Source organism: Polistes dominula, unplaced genomic scaffold (genome assembly GCF_049000335.1).
Source record: "Polistes dominula isolate Pdom_NZ unplaced genomic scaffold, Pdom_raw_medaka contig_49, whole genome shotgun sequence".
Taxonomy (NCBI): domain Eukaryota; kingdom Metazoa; phylum Arthropoda; class Insecta; order Hymenoptera; family Vespidae; genus Polistes; species Polistes dominula.
In genome coordinates this window covers 3,820,596-3,833,984 of record NW_028300914.1, presented here as the reverse complement: position 1 = coordinate 3,833,984, position 13,389 = coordinate 3,820,596, and the positions used below count along the sequence as shown (strand labels likewise).

General features: G+C 25.7%; 2 protein-coding genes across 2 annotated transcripts in view; one reads left to right on the top strand and one right to left on the bottom strand.

Moving 5' to 3' along the window:
- LOC107069038 (uncharacterized) overlaps positions 1-12,726 on the top strand; it is a 59,569-nt gene extending 46,843 nt beyond the window's left edge. Inside the window, 8 exon segments of the mRNA XM_089169947.1 lie at positions 6,910-7,111; positions 7,512-7,764; positions 8,278-8,532; positions 8,648-8,767; positions 9,195-9,269; positions 9,271-9,378; positions 9,659-9,970; positions 10,273-12,726. Coding sequence (XP_089026073.1) covers positions 6,910-7,111; positions 7,512-7,764; positions 8,278-8,532; positions 8,648-8,767; positions 9,195-9,269; positions 9,271-9,378; positions 9,659-9,970; positions 10,273-10,449 — 1,502 coding nt within the window. The 3' untranslated portion in view covers positions 10,450-12,726.
- The window catches only part of LOC107069037 (midasin), a 111,917-nt gene that overhangs the window by 89,717 nt on the left and 8,811 nt on the right, over positions 1-13,389 (bottom strand). The gene's annotated exons all lie outside the window — the stretch shown is intronic.

Genomic DNA, 13,389 nt, shown 5'->3' with positions numbered 1-13,389 from the left:
ACGCCCATTAATAAGATCCTCCCACCCACTCGATTGGATTCAATAAAAACAAGTGTTCTTTGATAAAACACATGATATAATCATAGTTTATTTGAATCAATTTTGGATTAAATTTGTAATAATTCATATTGTCAATCATCAATGACAAGAACTTCGAAAAGTTAGGTTCAATCTATTTGGAGAATACCGTAAATACCATGAATGCATAAAGCGTTAACATTTAGAGTAGAAGTCAGTTAATTTTCGAAGGTAGAAATTCGCTCGGCAATTCGGTGGTGTATTTTAATTAAAGGGGTTGTATAGTTACCTAATGAAATTGACCCTTGAGTTTAGGTCAAAAGTCTCCTCGAGCGGTCCAGCAGTCATCATATAGTTATGTCAGTGAATTTTTATCTCCCGTTTATAAGAAGTAGGTAAAAAGCGACATGTTGAACTTTCCCTCTTTCGGATCCTAACGTTTATAAAAAACCACACTCGAGAAAGACAACTTTGTGTTAGAAATTTCAACGAATTTTCTTCTAACATTTAACACACGCCTTTTCATTTCTAACATTTTCTTTCATCAATTACTTTTTTCCCTTTACAATTATTTTCTATTTTTTTTTTTTTTTTTTTTTTTTTTTAATATATATTTAATATATCCAAATTATTATATACGATAAAAAAAAAAAAAAAGGAGAAAAAGAAAAATGACCTACGTAACAGATGTTGTATTTTATATTCGGGTAAAAAATAAGAAAGAGAAGAAAATAAAATTTTACTGGATTACGCGAGATAAATTACATTAAATATGAGAAATCCTCGAATTTGTGTTTTCATTTAATGCATATATCGTGTAAAATAAATTAGTTCTCGTAGCTAAAATTTGCGTAAATGGAGATATTACTATACTTTATTAATTATTATTAAATATATATCTCTAAATAAATAATATTTATGTTTATTAATATTTATGATGACAATATATATAATTATACCTTTAATATATTTTTATTTAATTATTTAATTATATATCAATACATATTATTTATATTATATATTTAATTATTATTAAATATATATCTCTAAATAAATAATATTTATGTTTATTAATATTTGTGATGATACATATACAATATAATTAATAATTATACCTATTATATATATATATCAAAGGTATAACTATAAATAAAAAAATAGTTAATTGATCAATAATCTAGGAAAATTATGAGATTTTGCCAGAAGCATATATCAAGAAGCACATGAGAGCCAATTATTAAAGCGAAGGGAAGATAATTAACATCTTTGATGCCATCCACCAAAATTACTTGCTGGCTTAAACGATCCTATACATGTATATAACATACACGCATGAATATACATATATAGAGATGAACATCTTTCTAACTGCATTGCAGATCAAAGTTCAACGTTAATTAATAATATATTCTAACGTTATTATTTTTCATTAAAATTTGTAATCTTCATTTTTCGATAATTTTAAATTCAACTATTAGAAACATTATGAATAATAACATTAATTAATTGACTTTAACAAGCTCGATGAATATTCAATCACGTGCTTCCACTTTTGTCATTCCATCGAATTAAATGTACACACTGTGTATTATAAAAGTTTAATTATAATAATAGAATAAAAAAAAAAAAAAATTGCGTAAGCAACTTTTGATTTAATACAAAGTACTCGTGCACGAACAATTTTTTTGTTAAGAAAAAAAGAAAAAAAAGTAATCTTACTCTTCAAAAACTTCATTAATTCTTTTTCAAAGTATTAATGAACAAACCAAAGTTAGATATTTTAAAAGAATATATTAAATTTGACAGAAAGTTTCGTTTGTATTTCAATGCAAAAATGAAAGAATAAATTGTTTTTTTTTTTTTTTTTTTTTTTCATATTTTTTATTATCTCTCCTTTTTCAAATCGTTTGAAACAATTTACGGATCAATTTTGTTAAGTTCTTTACCGATATCACGATTACTAATATCTACCAGAAAGAGTATTGTTCAATTTTATCAACAATTTTATCGACTTTTCCTCACTGATTGGTTTATCACAGAGCAAAGTTCATCTTTGACATTTAAATTTCCGGATTGAAATTGTTCGATCAAACTTTGTACTATGCGTTACCGAAACGTACCACTTACGTCATTTTCCTAAACAACAACACAGTTATTTTTATATTTTTTTTTTTTATTATTAAAGTCTCAGTTACTTTGAGTTGTTTTTTTTTCAAATTATTATCTTTAATTGAAGTATACTAATAATAATAATAATAATAATGTCTTAAAATAATAATCGATTGAGAAACGTTGTAATAATTTTAAAAATCAGTTCGAATCGTCTTTCGTTATCTGGGACTTATCATCGAAAAGCTTCTTCTGAGCACTTTGCAATCGTATTCTAAAATGGGGTTAAAAGGATTGTAGGTAGAACGTAAAAGCTCGCGGCGATTTAACGAATTTATTTCGGGATGCATAATTGGATTTACTTTGACTATGCTAACGAAACCTTCATTCTTTTCTATCTCTTTCTATCTCTTTTTCTCCCTTCATCTTTTTCATTATCTATCTCACACACCTTTTAAAATTAGGGTAAACAAGTATTCTCATCCATTTTGAGATCAAAGATACATTAAATTGATTTAACATATATAATCTAATTTATAAATTAATAAATTGAATTTCTGTGTTTGTATTGTTTAATCAAATTATATTTTAAAATAAACAAATATTGAAACGTGTTGAAAAATGTCATTACTTTAATTATGACCATGGAATATTTCCAGCATTTCTTTTTTCTTTTTTGCATTACTCAAAGTAATTATAGAATAAACAAATATTAAACGCATTAGAAAAATTTCATTAGTTTGACTATGCTAATATAAAACTCGATCCTTTTTATCTTTAAAATTAGTTTTAACAAATATCATTTTAAACCAAAGAACTACTCAACATTTTCATTTACGAATTGAATAAATAAAAAAAAAAACTTAGTTTCTGGTTGCTCTTTGCTACAATAAATAAAATAACTTAACACAATACAAATTAATAATCTGATCCTATAAAATTCATTTTGCATATTTGTACATTTATATTGTAATTTGAATGAATATTTGATTGTGGGTGAATATCTGTATTTTCAGTTGAATGAAATCTAATTTAAAATTACAATTACGTTAGAAAATATTATGTTGACTGAGATTACTCTAAGTAAATTGATTAATTGTAAGAATAGTTCAATTTCAAATAATTTGATATCTACGGTTTTGAAGTATATCGAATCACGAAAAACTCTGAGTAAAGAAGATACTTTAGGCATCATCTTAGGTAAAGCTCGCAGCAGCAAGGTAAAAAGACCTTCCTCGAAACGGTTCGTTTGGCACTTCAACTTTCTCAATACTGTAAGAGGATCGAAAGTTCAGTCCAGAACGTTAAACTTTGTTCGTTCTATCGTTTCAGTTCCTTCGTTCGTTCATCTTATGGAACGTAATAAAATCATTGTGATAAATAGGATCATTTGTGGGGAAAACCTTAATCCTATATTTCTTTTTTTTTCATTCAATAAAATTCATTTTAATTAAAAAACTATTTATGTTTCGGTAATTCAAAATTGTACGATGGTATTTTGTATTATGTGAATAATATAATTAATTCTTCGTTAAATACTAATCAAAAAAATAATATCATCTTTTGGAAAAACTATAACTCATTTTTATAATATAAAAAAAATAAAATTATTTCTAATTAATGAAATATTTCTTTTTTTAACAAAAACCGAATTACATATCAGGGATTGCTGTTAATTTAAAATATACATATTATATAATATAATAAATATATAATAAATTCTATATAATTTATATTATTTAAATAATTTAGTTGTGATTTAAAAAATAATACGCAATAATAATTTTAATAAAAATACCGATCATTAATTAAAAATAATAAATAAATAAAATTCATATATTAAAGTACAAAATAATAATCGCACACAATTAAAAGAGAAAATTAATGAGAAAACTTATTGATGAGTATAATTAGTAACACTTAGTGGTACTTTTTTTTCTATTTTTTTTTTTTTTCATTATCTTTTTCACATGAAGCATTATGATTTCCATAACCGCGAGAGCGAAAAGTTTTTTAATAGTGTCCAAGCAGGAAACAATAGTCGTCGCTAAAAGGGCGGTCAATGCATATTCATGTTGGCAACACGTAATTCAATTCTACCACCGTAGAACATCAGTAACAGTCACTAATTATTCCGCCCCTGCATTGTCCTACGCGAAAATTTTACACTACGTATATATATTCTACTACATACATTACTAATAAATTTAACAGCAATAAATGATATTATTTTGACGTATAGTTGAGAAAAAATGTTTATCATTTTTCTTTTAATCTTTTCATTTCAAACGAAAATAATTTGAATAATATATAATTAATAAATAATTTTTAACTGCACCGAAATATTTTCAACAATTTTTTTACACTATATATATTAAAATATATTAACTATATATATAAAATATATAATTACCTACACTATATATATATATATATATATGATAATATATTATAATATCTATTATATATTATATTAATATATAATATAATATATAATAATAATAATAATATATATAATATATAAATAATATAATATATGTTATAATATATAATATATATATATATATATATATATAAATAAATAAAAATATAATGTATATATAAATGTTATATGTTTTAAAGATTATAATATACATATATAAAGATTATTATATATATGTTACATATATATAAATGTTATGTTTTTTTAAGATTTCTGCTAAAAAAAAAAAAAAAAATATTTTTATCAGATTTGACTAAAACTCACTTATTTAATTTCTAACGAAATATTATTCAGATAGAATACAAACTAAATTCTAGGAGTATTCCTAGATAAATTCCACTTGGGGGTTGATCTTTGACTCTCTTTCTCTCTCACTCTCTCTCACTCTCTCTCTCTCTCTCTCTCTCTCTCTCACTCACTCTCTCTCTCTCTCTACCACGATTCTCTATCAATTATTCAACAGTGATCTTACGTTTCTGAATTTGGTTTAAAGGTAAAGCTAGAGAAAAGTGTATAAGCTTTCGTGTACATATATACATATACAGTGTGTAGATAATATTTTGGTATTCCTTTCGTGTTAGTTTACCGTACGTGTTACGCAAAATATAACAATGAATAATTCTATATTTGTATTCTCTATTTGCACACACGTCAGTTGTAGAATAAAACTTAATCCTTAGTATGGATATTAAAAATAATTATTATAAATTCATTCAACAAATTCTTTTCAAAGTTTATCATTAAACTCATTCGTCAGACTTGTATAATTAAATATGCAATTAAACAACAAAATGTAAAAAAAAAAAAATGTAATAGCAAACATTACCTAATAAAAGAAACTAATATTAATTATTATATTTTTATAATTAATATCAAACTCTCATTCGTCAGACTTGCATAAATAAATATGCAATTAATAAACTAAATGTAAAAAGAAAAAAAAGTATTAGGAAACAACCTATAAAAAAAACTAATAATAATAAAGTATTATAACTAAAATATATAAAATATTATATAACTAATATTAAATATATATTAAAACTAATATTATTATTAATGCAATGAACTTTCTGAGTTCCTAATGCCCATTAATAATAATTAATATTATTATTAATAATAAAATTTACTAAACAAGGAGAAAAATTCGATAACCTATTGAACGAATTGAATAAAAAAATAAAAAATAAAAAGTTAAGTTTAGAAAATAATTTGGTTAAAATCTAAAGTTAGATTAACATCAAAGGGATACATTAGCTGATGGATATATACCTGTTAGAGTACTAATAGCAACAGAAGTTTAGTAAGCCTTCGGTTATTAAACAAGAGAAACTGAAGTGGTTGATGAGAGCATACCGAAAACGTGGTCAGAAATTTCACCAGTTGATGGAAATAGCTGAGATTCTCTCTCTCTCTCTCTATCTCTTCGGTTTCATCGATAATGCAATCATTCGACAAAATACGAGAGAATAATATGAAAAGCCTTAAGGGATGGTAAAGTCGGAGAAGCTGACGAGTCATTTAGCTATAGGCGACAATATACAGCTGTTTGGATCCTTTGTTGTAATAGCATAGTAGGTGAACTCGAAAGTTAGTACTACAGGGTCCTTGTGGTAATAACAAGCTAATGGCTTTCTACCTGAAAGCTTCCAAAAGAAAAAGAAAAGGAGAGAGGGAAAGAAAGATTAATGGATAAAATGAATAATAAAACAATTGGATGACTAAAGAATCGTGTCCCAGTAAAAATAAAAATAATCTTGTTATTGGATTGTAATGGTAATAGCTGCGACAGCAGACAGTCAGACACCACTCCTCTGTCTACAACTAGCAATAAAAGAACGAGAATGATTTGTGATAGAAGAGAAAAAATACACACACACAAAAATGACATAAAAAAAAATATCTACTTGAGACAAGTCTCAGATATAATATTGTCAGTGATAACTTCGGGTAAAAGATACAGAGGGAATATGATTTGCAATATTACAAAATAAAATAAAAATGAAGGACTTACTGTTTATGAGATTATAGGTTTTTATTAGATTACTGTTTATTTGTTCAGTATTAAGATATTGATATTTTTAATATAAATTCTATTTTTAAAGTACTGCTAAACCGAAAAATGTTAAATAATAAATTTTACAATTGATTTTTGTATGAATTGTAAAATAGAATGAAAAATGTTGAATATTGACCCCTAAATAAAATCACTTTTATGCATCATAATTTTTTTAAATTCTATTTTGAAGAAACTGATTAATATTAATCAAAACTTTGTTTTCTTTTTCTTATGTTTTTTACAGGCTCAGCGGTGGCAATGATAGGTGCAAACTTAAGGTTCGGCATAGTTGCCTCCGGAAATGTCACATCCAACGCTACTAAAGTGTTTCAGTGTCATCCCGGTGGTGTTGCAGAAGCAACCGTTATATTTAGCCTTGGTGCTCTTGGAATGGGTGCAAACATTATACTCATGTCTTTGATATTAGCAAAACAACAATTAAGAAGGTATTTTGTAAACTAAGAAAATAATGTTTGATAAAACGAAAAATTTCATATTCTCTTGATGCATAAGTAAACCTGATATAAAAACAATATATCATTTAATATTAAAATAAAAATATAAAAGAAATACGAATAATGCAGTTGAACAAAAATATCATAAATTAAATATAATCAATATGTAAAAGTTTGTCAATAACTTGAACAAATTGAACGATCGATTATACAAAAATAATATTTAAGTATCCAGTTACGTATAATAACTGGAATATTATTCCCAACAGTAGTTGGCCTACTTTTGTCACACATCATAATTCTAGAATACACCCAGTGGATTTGGATGAAATTTAAATATAGATTCCCCTTCATATAAAACCTATGAATTACAAATAAGATGAATTTTCAGATGGTCTCAGGGCTTATTATTCCATCAAGCAATGGTGGATTGTGCGAGAGCTGCAATATTATTGCCTTTGGGTTCGAGCATTTTGAATTGTCAACCAGTTAACAAATGCTCTTTAGTCGAGACAGCTTTCCTACTACTTGTAACTGTTTCAACGGTGAACATGCTCACAACTGTTTTAAACGATAGTCCCGTATTCCCAGAGAGCGACGAGGAAGCTGAATTAACAGCTCCTTTGCTTATGGACTCACCACAGGTAAATCTGATAATATCACGACGAATTATAATCATCCTAATTAAAAATTTCAATTAAAAACTGATCGAACATTCTAATCAAATCATTTCGTGGTTATCACGATAATTGATGATAACCAATTGAAGTACAAACCACAATTGGCTTATATTTGAAATTTAATAAACTTAATTGAAACTCAATTTCTCTCGACAAATGTCCGAAACTTCGAACGATAAATTAATCCTAATACTATATGAACAAGTTAATTGTACCTAACGATCATGTCCAAATTTTCGATACAAATTCTACAATCTTCCTCTATCCTGTTGGATTAAAATAAATGACTGAACGGTGAACATGCGTTGATTTTTTTGTTGTCTCCAAAATACTTGCTATTCACATATCAAAAAAAAAAAATAAAAAATAAAACAAAAATAAATAATTCCTCTAAACGTCGATAACAGGTAAAAGCGATAAATAACGTTCCAAAAATTGTGATATGTATTGATTTATGTATGTATGTTTAATTTTCAGTGCGTACTATTTGGTACCTTCATGATATGGTTTGCTAGCATAACCATAAATCTTGGTCCTACGTTTCTAAGCGGTGCATTGGCAGCTAACATGGAAAGTGGACACAATGCACCGAGTTGTCCATTGGTGCATGGACCCTTTCGTCATTACATTCTAAATGTTCTTTGGATTGTTATTAATATCATTTGTGTGGCCCTCACATTATTTCACTTACGAAAACTACATAGAGACTTAACCAAAGCTAATGTAGAAGCTGTACGTATCACACATATACCACTTTTTCTAATTATTATTAACGATATCATACAAAAAAAGGATTATAAATCATAAATGATAAATTAATATTTTTTTTATTGAAATATTTGTTTAGGTTCGTGTAGCTGGTCTTGTTACTACATTGGTCAATGTCACTGGTGCTCATCAAAGAAGACCGAGTACTGTTCAATGTGAAGATGACACAAACGATTCTCGTACTCCAGTTACACCAAAAGTAAAATTTCATTTTAATTATTAAAGTGAAAACTTTTTTTAGAATGGGTGTGATTTGAAAAATGAAACGCGGTGATGTAGTGGGGCAAGGAAACGGACGATGTAGTGGGGGAAAGAAACGGCCTTAATTTCATATAAAATGCTAAATATTATTCTAAAAATATGCATAAATTAATGACAATATTAGAGTGCAATTTTTATCATTATTTATAAAAATATTTGATTTACAAACATTTTTTAAAGCGTTTTATTATTTACTTTCTTTGTGATTGTGATTTTTATCATAAAAGTACTTAATTTTAATTATTTAATATACTAATTGAATTTATTAATAAATCAACACACACCAATAGAAATTGTTTGCATGTATCATCGATTATAGAATAATCTGTGTATATTTATGAATTGATTTAATATTTTATTTTCAGAGAAGCAGTGCTTTGGAAGAGCACAGAAAGATGCGAAATTATTTAAGAAGAATGGAACAAGAGGGTGTACAAAGGGGTAAAAATGTTCCTGGTTATTACAGCAGCGTACGTGATATTTTGGGGACCATTATTTTTCGTCACGCTAGTGCATCATCCTATCATAGGCAACGCAATTGGTTATGAGGTAAAATGTACAATCTATCTTTCCTAAAATTAACTTAAGAACCTTTTTACAATTCAATTTTGTTATATTATATATTTTGGACCTTTGTTTTTTTTTTCAATAAATGTGAACCTAATGTGCAACAATTTGAAATGTGAACCTAATTTTCTTGATTCGTCATGAATAAAATATTATCTTTAATTTATTTATTTTTTAATCAAAATATTAATCGAACCTAAATTCGAAGTTAATGTTGATAAATGTAAACCTCTTATATCAAATTTGTATTCACTTGTTAAAGGTCACTTTGCATATAGCCTACGTTCACGCATTCGTAAATCCAGCTTTATTTTTGACATTGCATCGAGGATTGAGACAAGGAATGTCAGATGTATGCTGTACCTGTTGCGAGAGCATAGCACGTTGGATTTTAGGTAGTACGACAAATAATACTATCCAAAGTGTACAATCACCAAGATATGAACAACCATTGAACGTACCATCACCACCGGATCCACCCTTAGTACAACCTATATCAGCAGCCGCTTGTGATCTTACCGATGTTGCACTTTTGAAACCACCTTTACCACCGACAGCTAAACATCTTATCGTTGTAAATATATATTTTCATTCCTATATATTTCTATAAACAATATTTGATCTATCAACAAATTTTAGGTCCTTTTTAAATATAAAAAAAAATTAAATAAATAAATGTTTCTATTTATGAATTTTTATCATACCAAAACAAATGAAAAATTGATTCTAAAAATTTAATAATAAATTTCTATAAATATTTAATCACATTAAAGAATTATTGTTGATTGGAGTGATCAAATTAATTTGCATTAAAAAATGTGATTCATCTTTGAAATGGAGAAGTTTCTTATTATTATTATTTTTTTAATTTAACAGGACGATCAAATACCACCAGATCCATGGAGTTTAATTTCAAGATCGAAGAGTAGTACTTCGAGTCTTTACGATGAAGAATTATCAAGAAGACCGAGTCTTTTATTACCACCACCACCCCAATTGAGTGATCAACAAATAACGATGAGTCCTACAAGCAGCGATATACCGAACGATTAAAAATGTTCATCTACTATATTAGATTATTATAAATATGACATATGATTTAATTTATATATGTGTGCACATACGTATTTATATATGATATACAGAATGTTTTGTAGTATGTGAAATAAAAAATCAGAAATGAACAGGAGACACAAATTAAAAACCCTGTTTATTACAAAACACCCTGTATATACATATAAAAAAAAAGAATCTTGTCTAATTAATGAAGAATTTTATTATCAAAATGAATCAATTATTCCAATATGGTGTAAGAAACGAATATATATCTTTTTAATTAGATTAGAACAAAATGTCATTGTGAAGACATAATCGATTAAAGATTAAAAAAATTTGTAGAATCTAATTAAACTAATCGAAAATCAGTAAATTACGAATCGAAATAGAATTAAAATTATCATTTTAAAATGATTATTTAATTAAGACATTTTAATCTTTTCAAAATTATCTAATATGAAATACGTGTGTGTCATATAACTTATTAAAAATAAAAAAGATATTTATATAATATTAGAAAAGAAAAAAAAAGAAAGCATCCCTAATACAACCCTATAGTTAGATAAATAATTCTATATGTGTGTATGCAAAATAATATTTGCAGATAAAAAGAAATACACGAAACATACTATTTATATCTCTCCTTGCATTCAACGAATGATAAACTTTTTACAAACATTTTTATTCGCGATAAATTAACCAAGAGAGAACAACAACAACAAAATTTATTCAAATGTTTTAGTCACAAAAAAAAGGGGATGATTATGAGAGAAGAATAAAATCAAATTTAAAATTATAGATGAAAAATGAGAATATGGAAAAAAGTACGCTTATTATAATATTATTCATCTTATTTTACCGGAAGTGAACACAAAAAGTGTTGCGGACATCTTTTTTTTAACAACCAAAAACAAAACAAACTTCACAAAAATCTCATTATTGTTTCGCAAAAAACAAAAACAAAAAATAATAAAAAATATTCGAAGATATTTGTTAGAAGAAAAAATTATGCTCGTAATTGTATTAATTTATCTTTTTTTAAATAATTAAAAAAGGAATGAAAAGGAATTAAAGTAGATTAATATATTGAAATAATTTGAATCAAATATAAACTATAATATTAGGTTATCCGTAAAGTTCGTGCTGATTTCCGGTAGATGGCATTAAAGTTCTTTTGCTAATAAAAAAAACCTGAAAAGTTCTGAAAGGAGGAAATTTTCATATATGGAAATTTTGAAGTTACCCTTAAAAATGGAGAAAGATTGTGAAACAGAATGGCACTTAGATATAATTAATTAAATATATACCAACAAAACAAAACTTAAATTACAAAACATTTCAATGTTTCATCAAAATCGGCGCGAATTTTCCGGACAACCCGATAAACATAAAATAAAAGAAACTACAAATTGGAGTTTCGAAAGTATTAATAATATAATATAATATAAATAAACAAATATAAATTAGTATTATATATAAAAACATCATTATAAATTGATAGCTTTTATAATGTTCATTATTGAGCGTGCTATTGAATGTTAAATTAAATCATTATCGGCCGATGTTATTATACATTGCACAAAAGGTATACCTGTTGATCGATAGTTTCATACTATTTGTAAATTGACCTCTACTCAATTTATATTGCATAACATTAAATAGAACGATAACTAATAGAATTGATAAGGAAAAATAAAATTACAAAATGGCACGTACGAACGCAACAATTAAAACGAACTAATCTAATCCTAAATGTAATCAGTGGATTAAACAGACTGAAATTTTCATTGATAGAATCTAACGACAATTTTTTGACTTTGCTTTTACGTCATTTTATATGATATAGATATTCGTACAACCGAGATAAAGAAAGAAAAAATATAAATGAAAATACAAGGAAAAAAATGACCCCTCCCTCCCTCCCTCCCCCCACTCTTTTGTAAATAAATTTAATAGTATTTTAAGGAAAACAAAAGAAATAAATTATCTTACAATTTAAATATTATATCTAAATGTATCTGTGATCGCTTATTAATGTCCTAGAATTTTTCTCTCAGCAAGAACAAAATAAAATAAAATAAAAAGTATTATATTGAATATTAATTATATTGAAAATTATATTATGTATAGATTATGTTATAAAAAAAAAAAATCTAGATAGGGTGGAACCACTGTGAACAATTTTGTATAAAAAAAAACCATGTAACAACGCGTATAATACAAAACCAGCTATAATTTGGAAACAAAATCATATAGGGTATATGATTGTATGAACTTTTGTTCTTATTTTAGTATATTAAAACCATCCCTGAAATTATGTTAACATATTCTAAAACATCCTGTATAAATAAGTCATTTACAGAATACAACTGATAACTACAATAATTGGCAGGAAAATTTTTTCTCATAAAATAATATTTTTAAATATTTTTCTTTTATACAGAAAAACAAAACAAAACATTGATCTCTAATTTATTGTTTTTTGTGTTTCCTAAATTTTGTATACTTTAAGAGCATGAAAATTATGAGAATATTATAATCAATTAAAAAGATTAATTAACGAATCTCTGTGAAAAATATTTATGAAGTAAAATGTCGGATATGTTAATGATTAATTGAATATGTTAATGTTAATGATTAAAAAGAAAATATGAGTTGACCAAGAATATATAAATAAATTAATTAATAAAAGAAGAAAGAAATGAAAAGTGAAGAAAATGTTAAAAACTGATATTAAAATAGCATACGATTTGCTATGAAGCAGTCAAATGCATATCAATGTACAACTATTACTATATATATATATATATATATGTATGACTATTACACGATCATGTAATAATAATTAGATGAAATTAAAAAAACAAACAAACAAACAAATTTCAATCTTTATAAATGACAAATATTACACGTACAGAATATAAATTATTTTTTAAT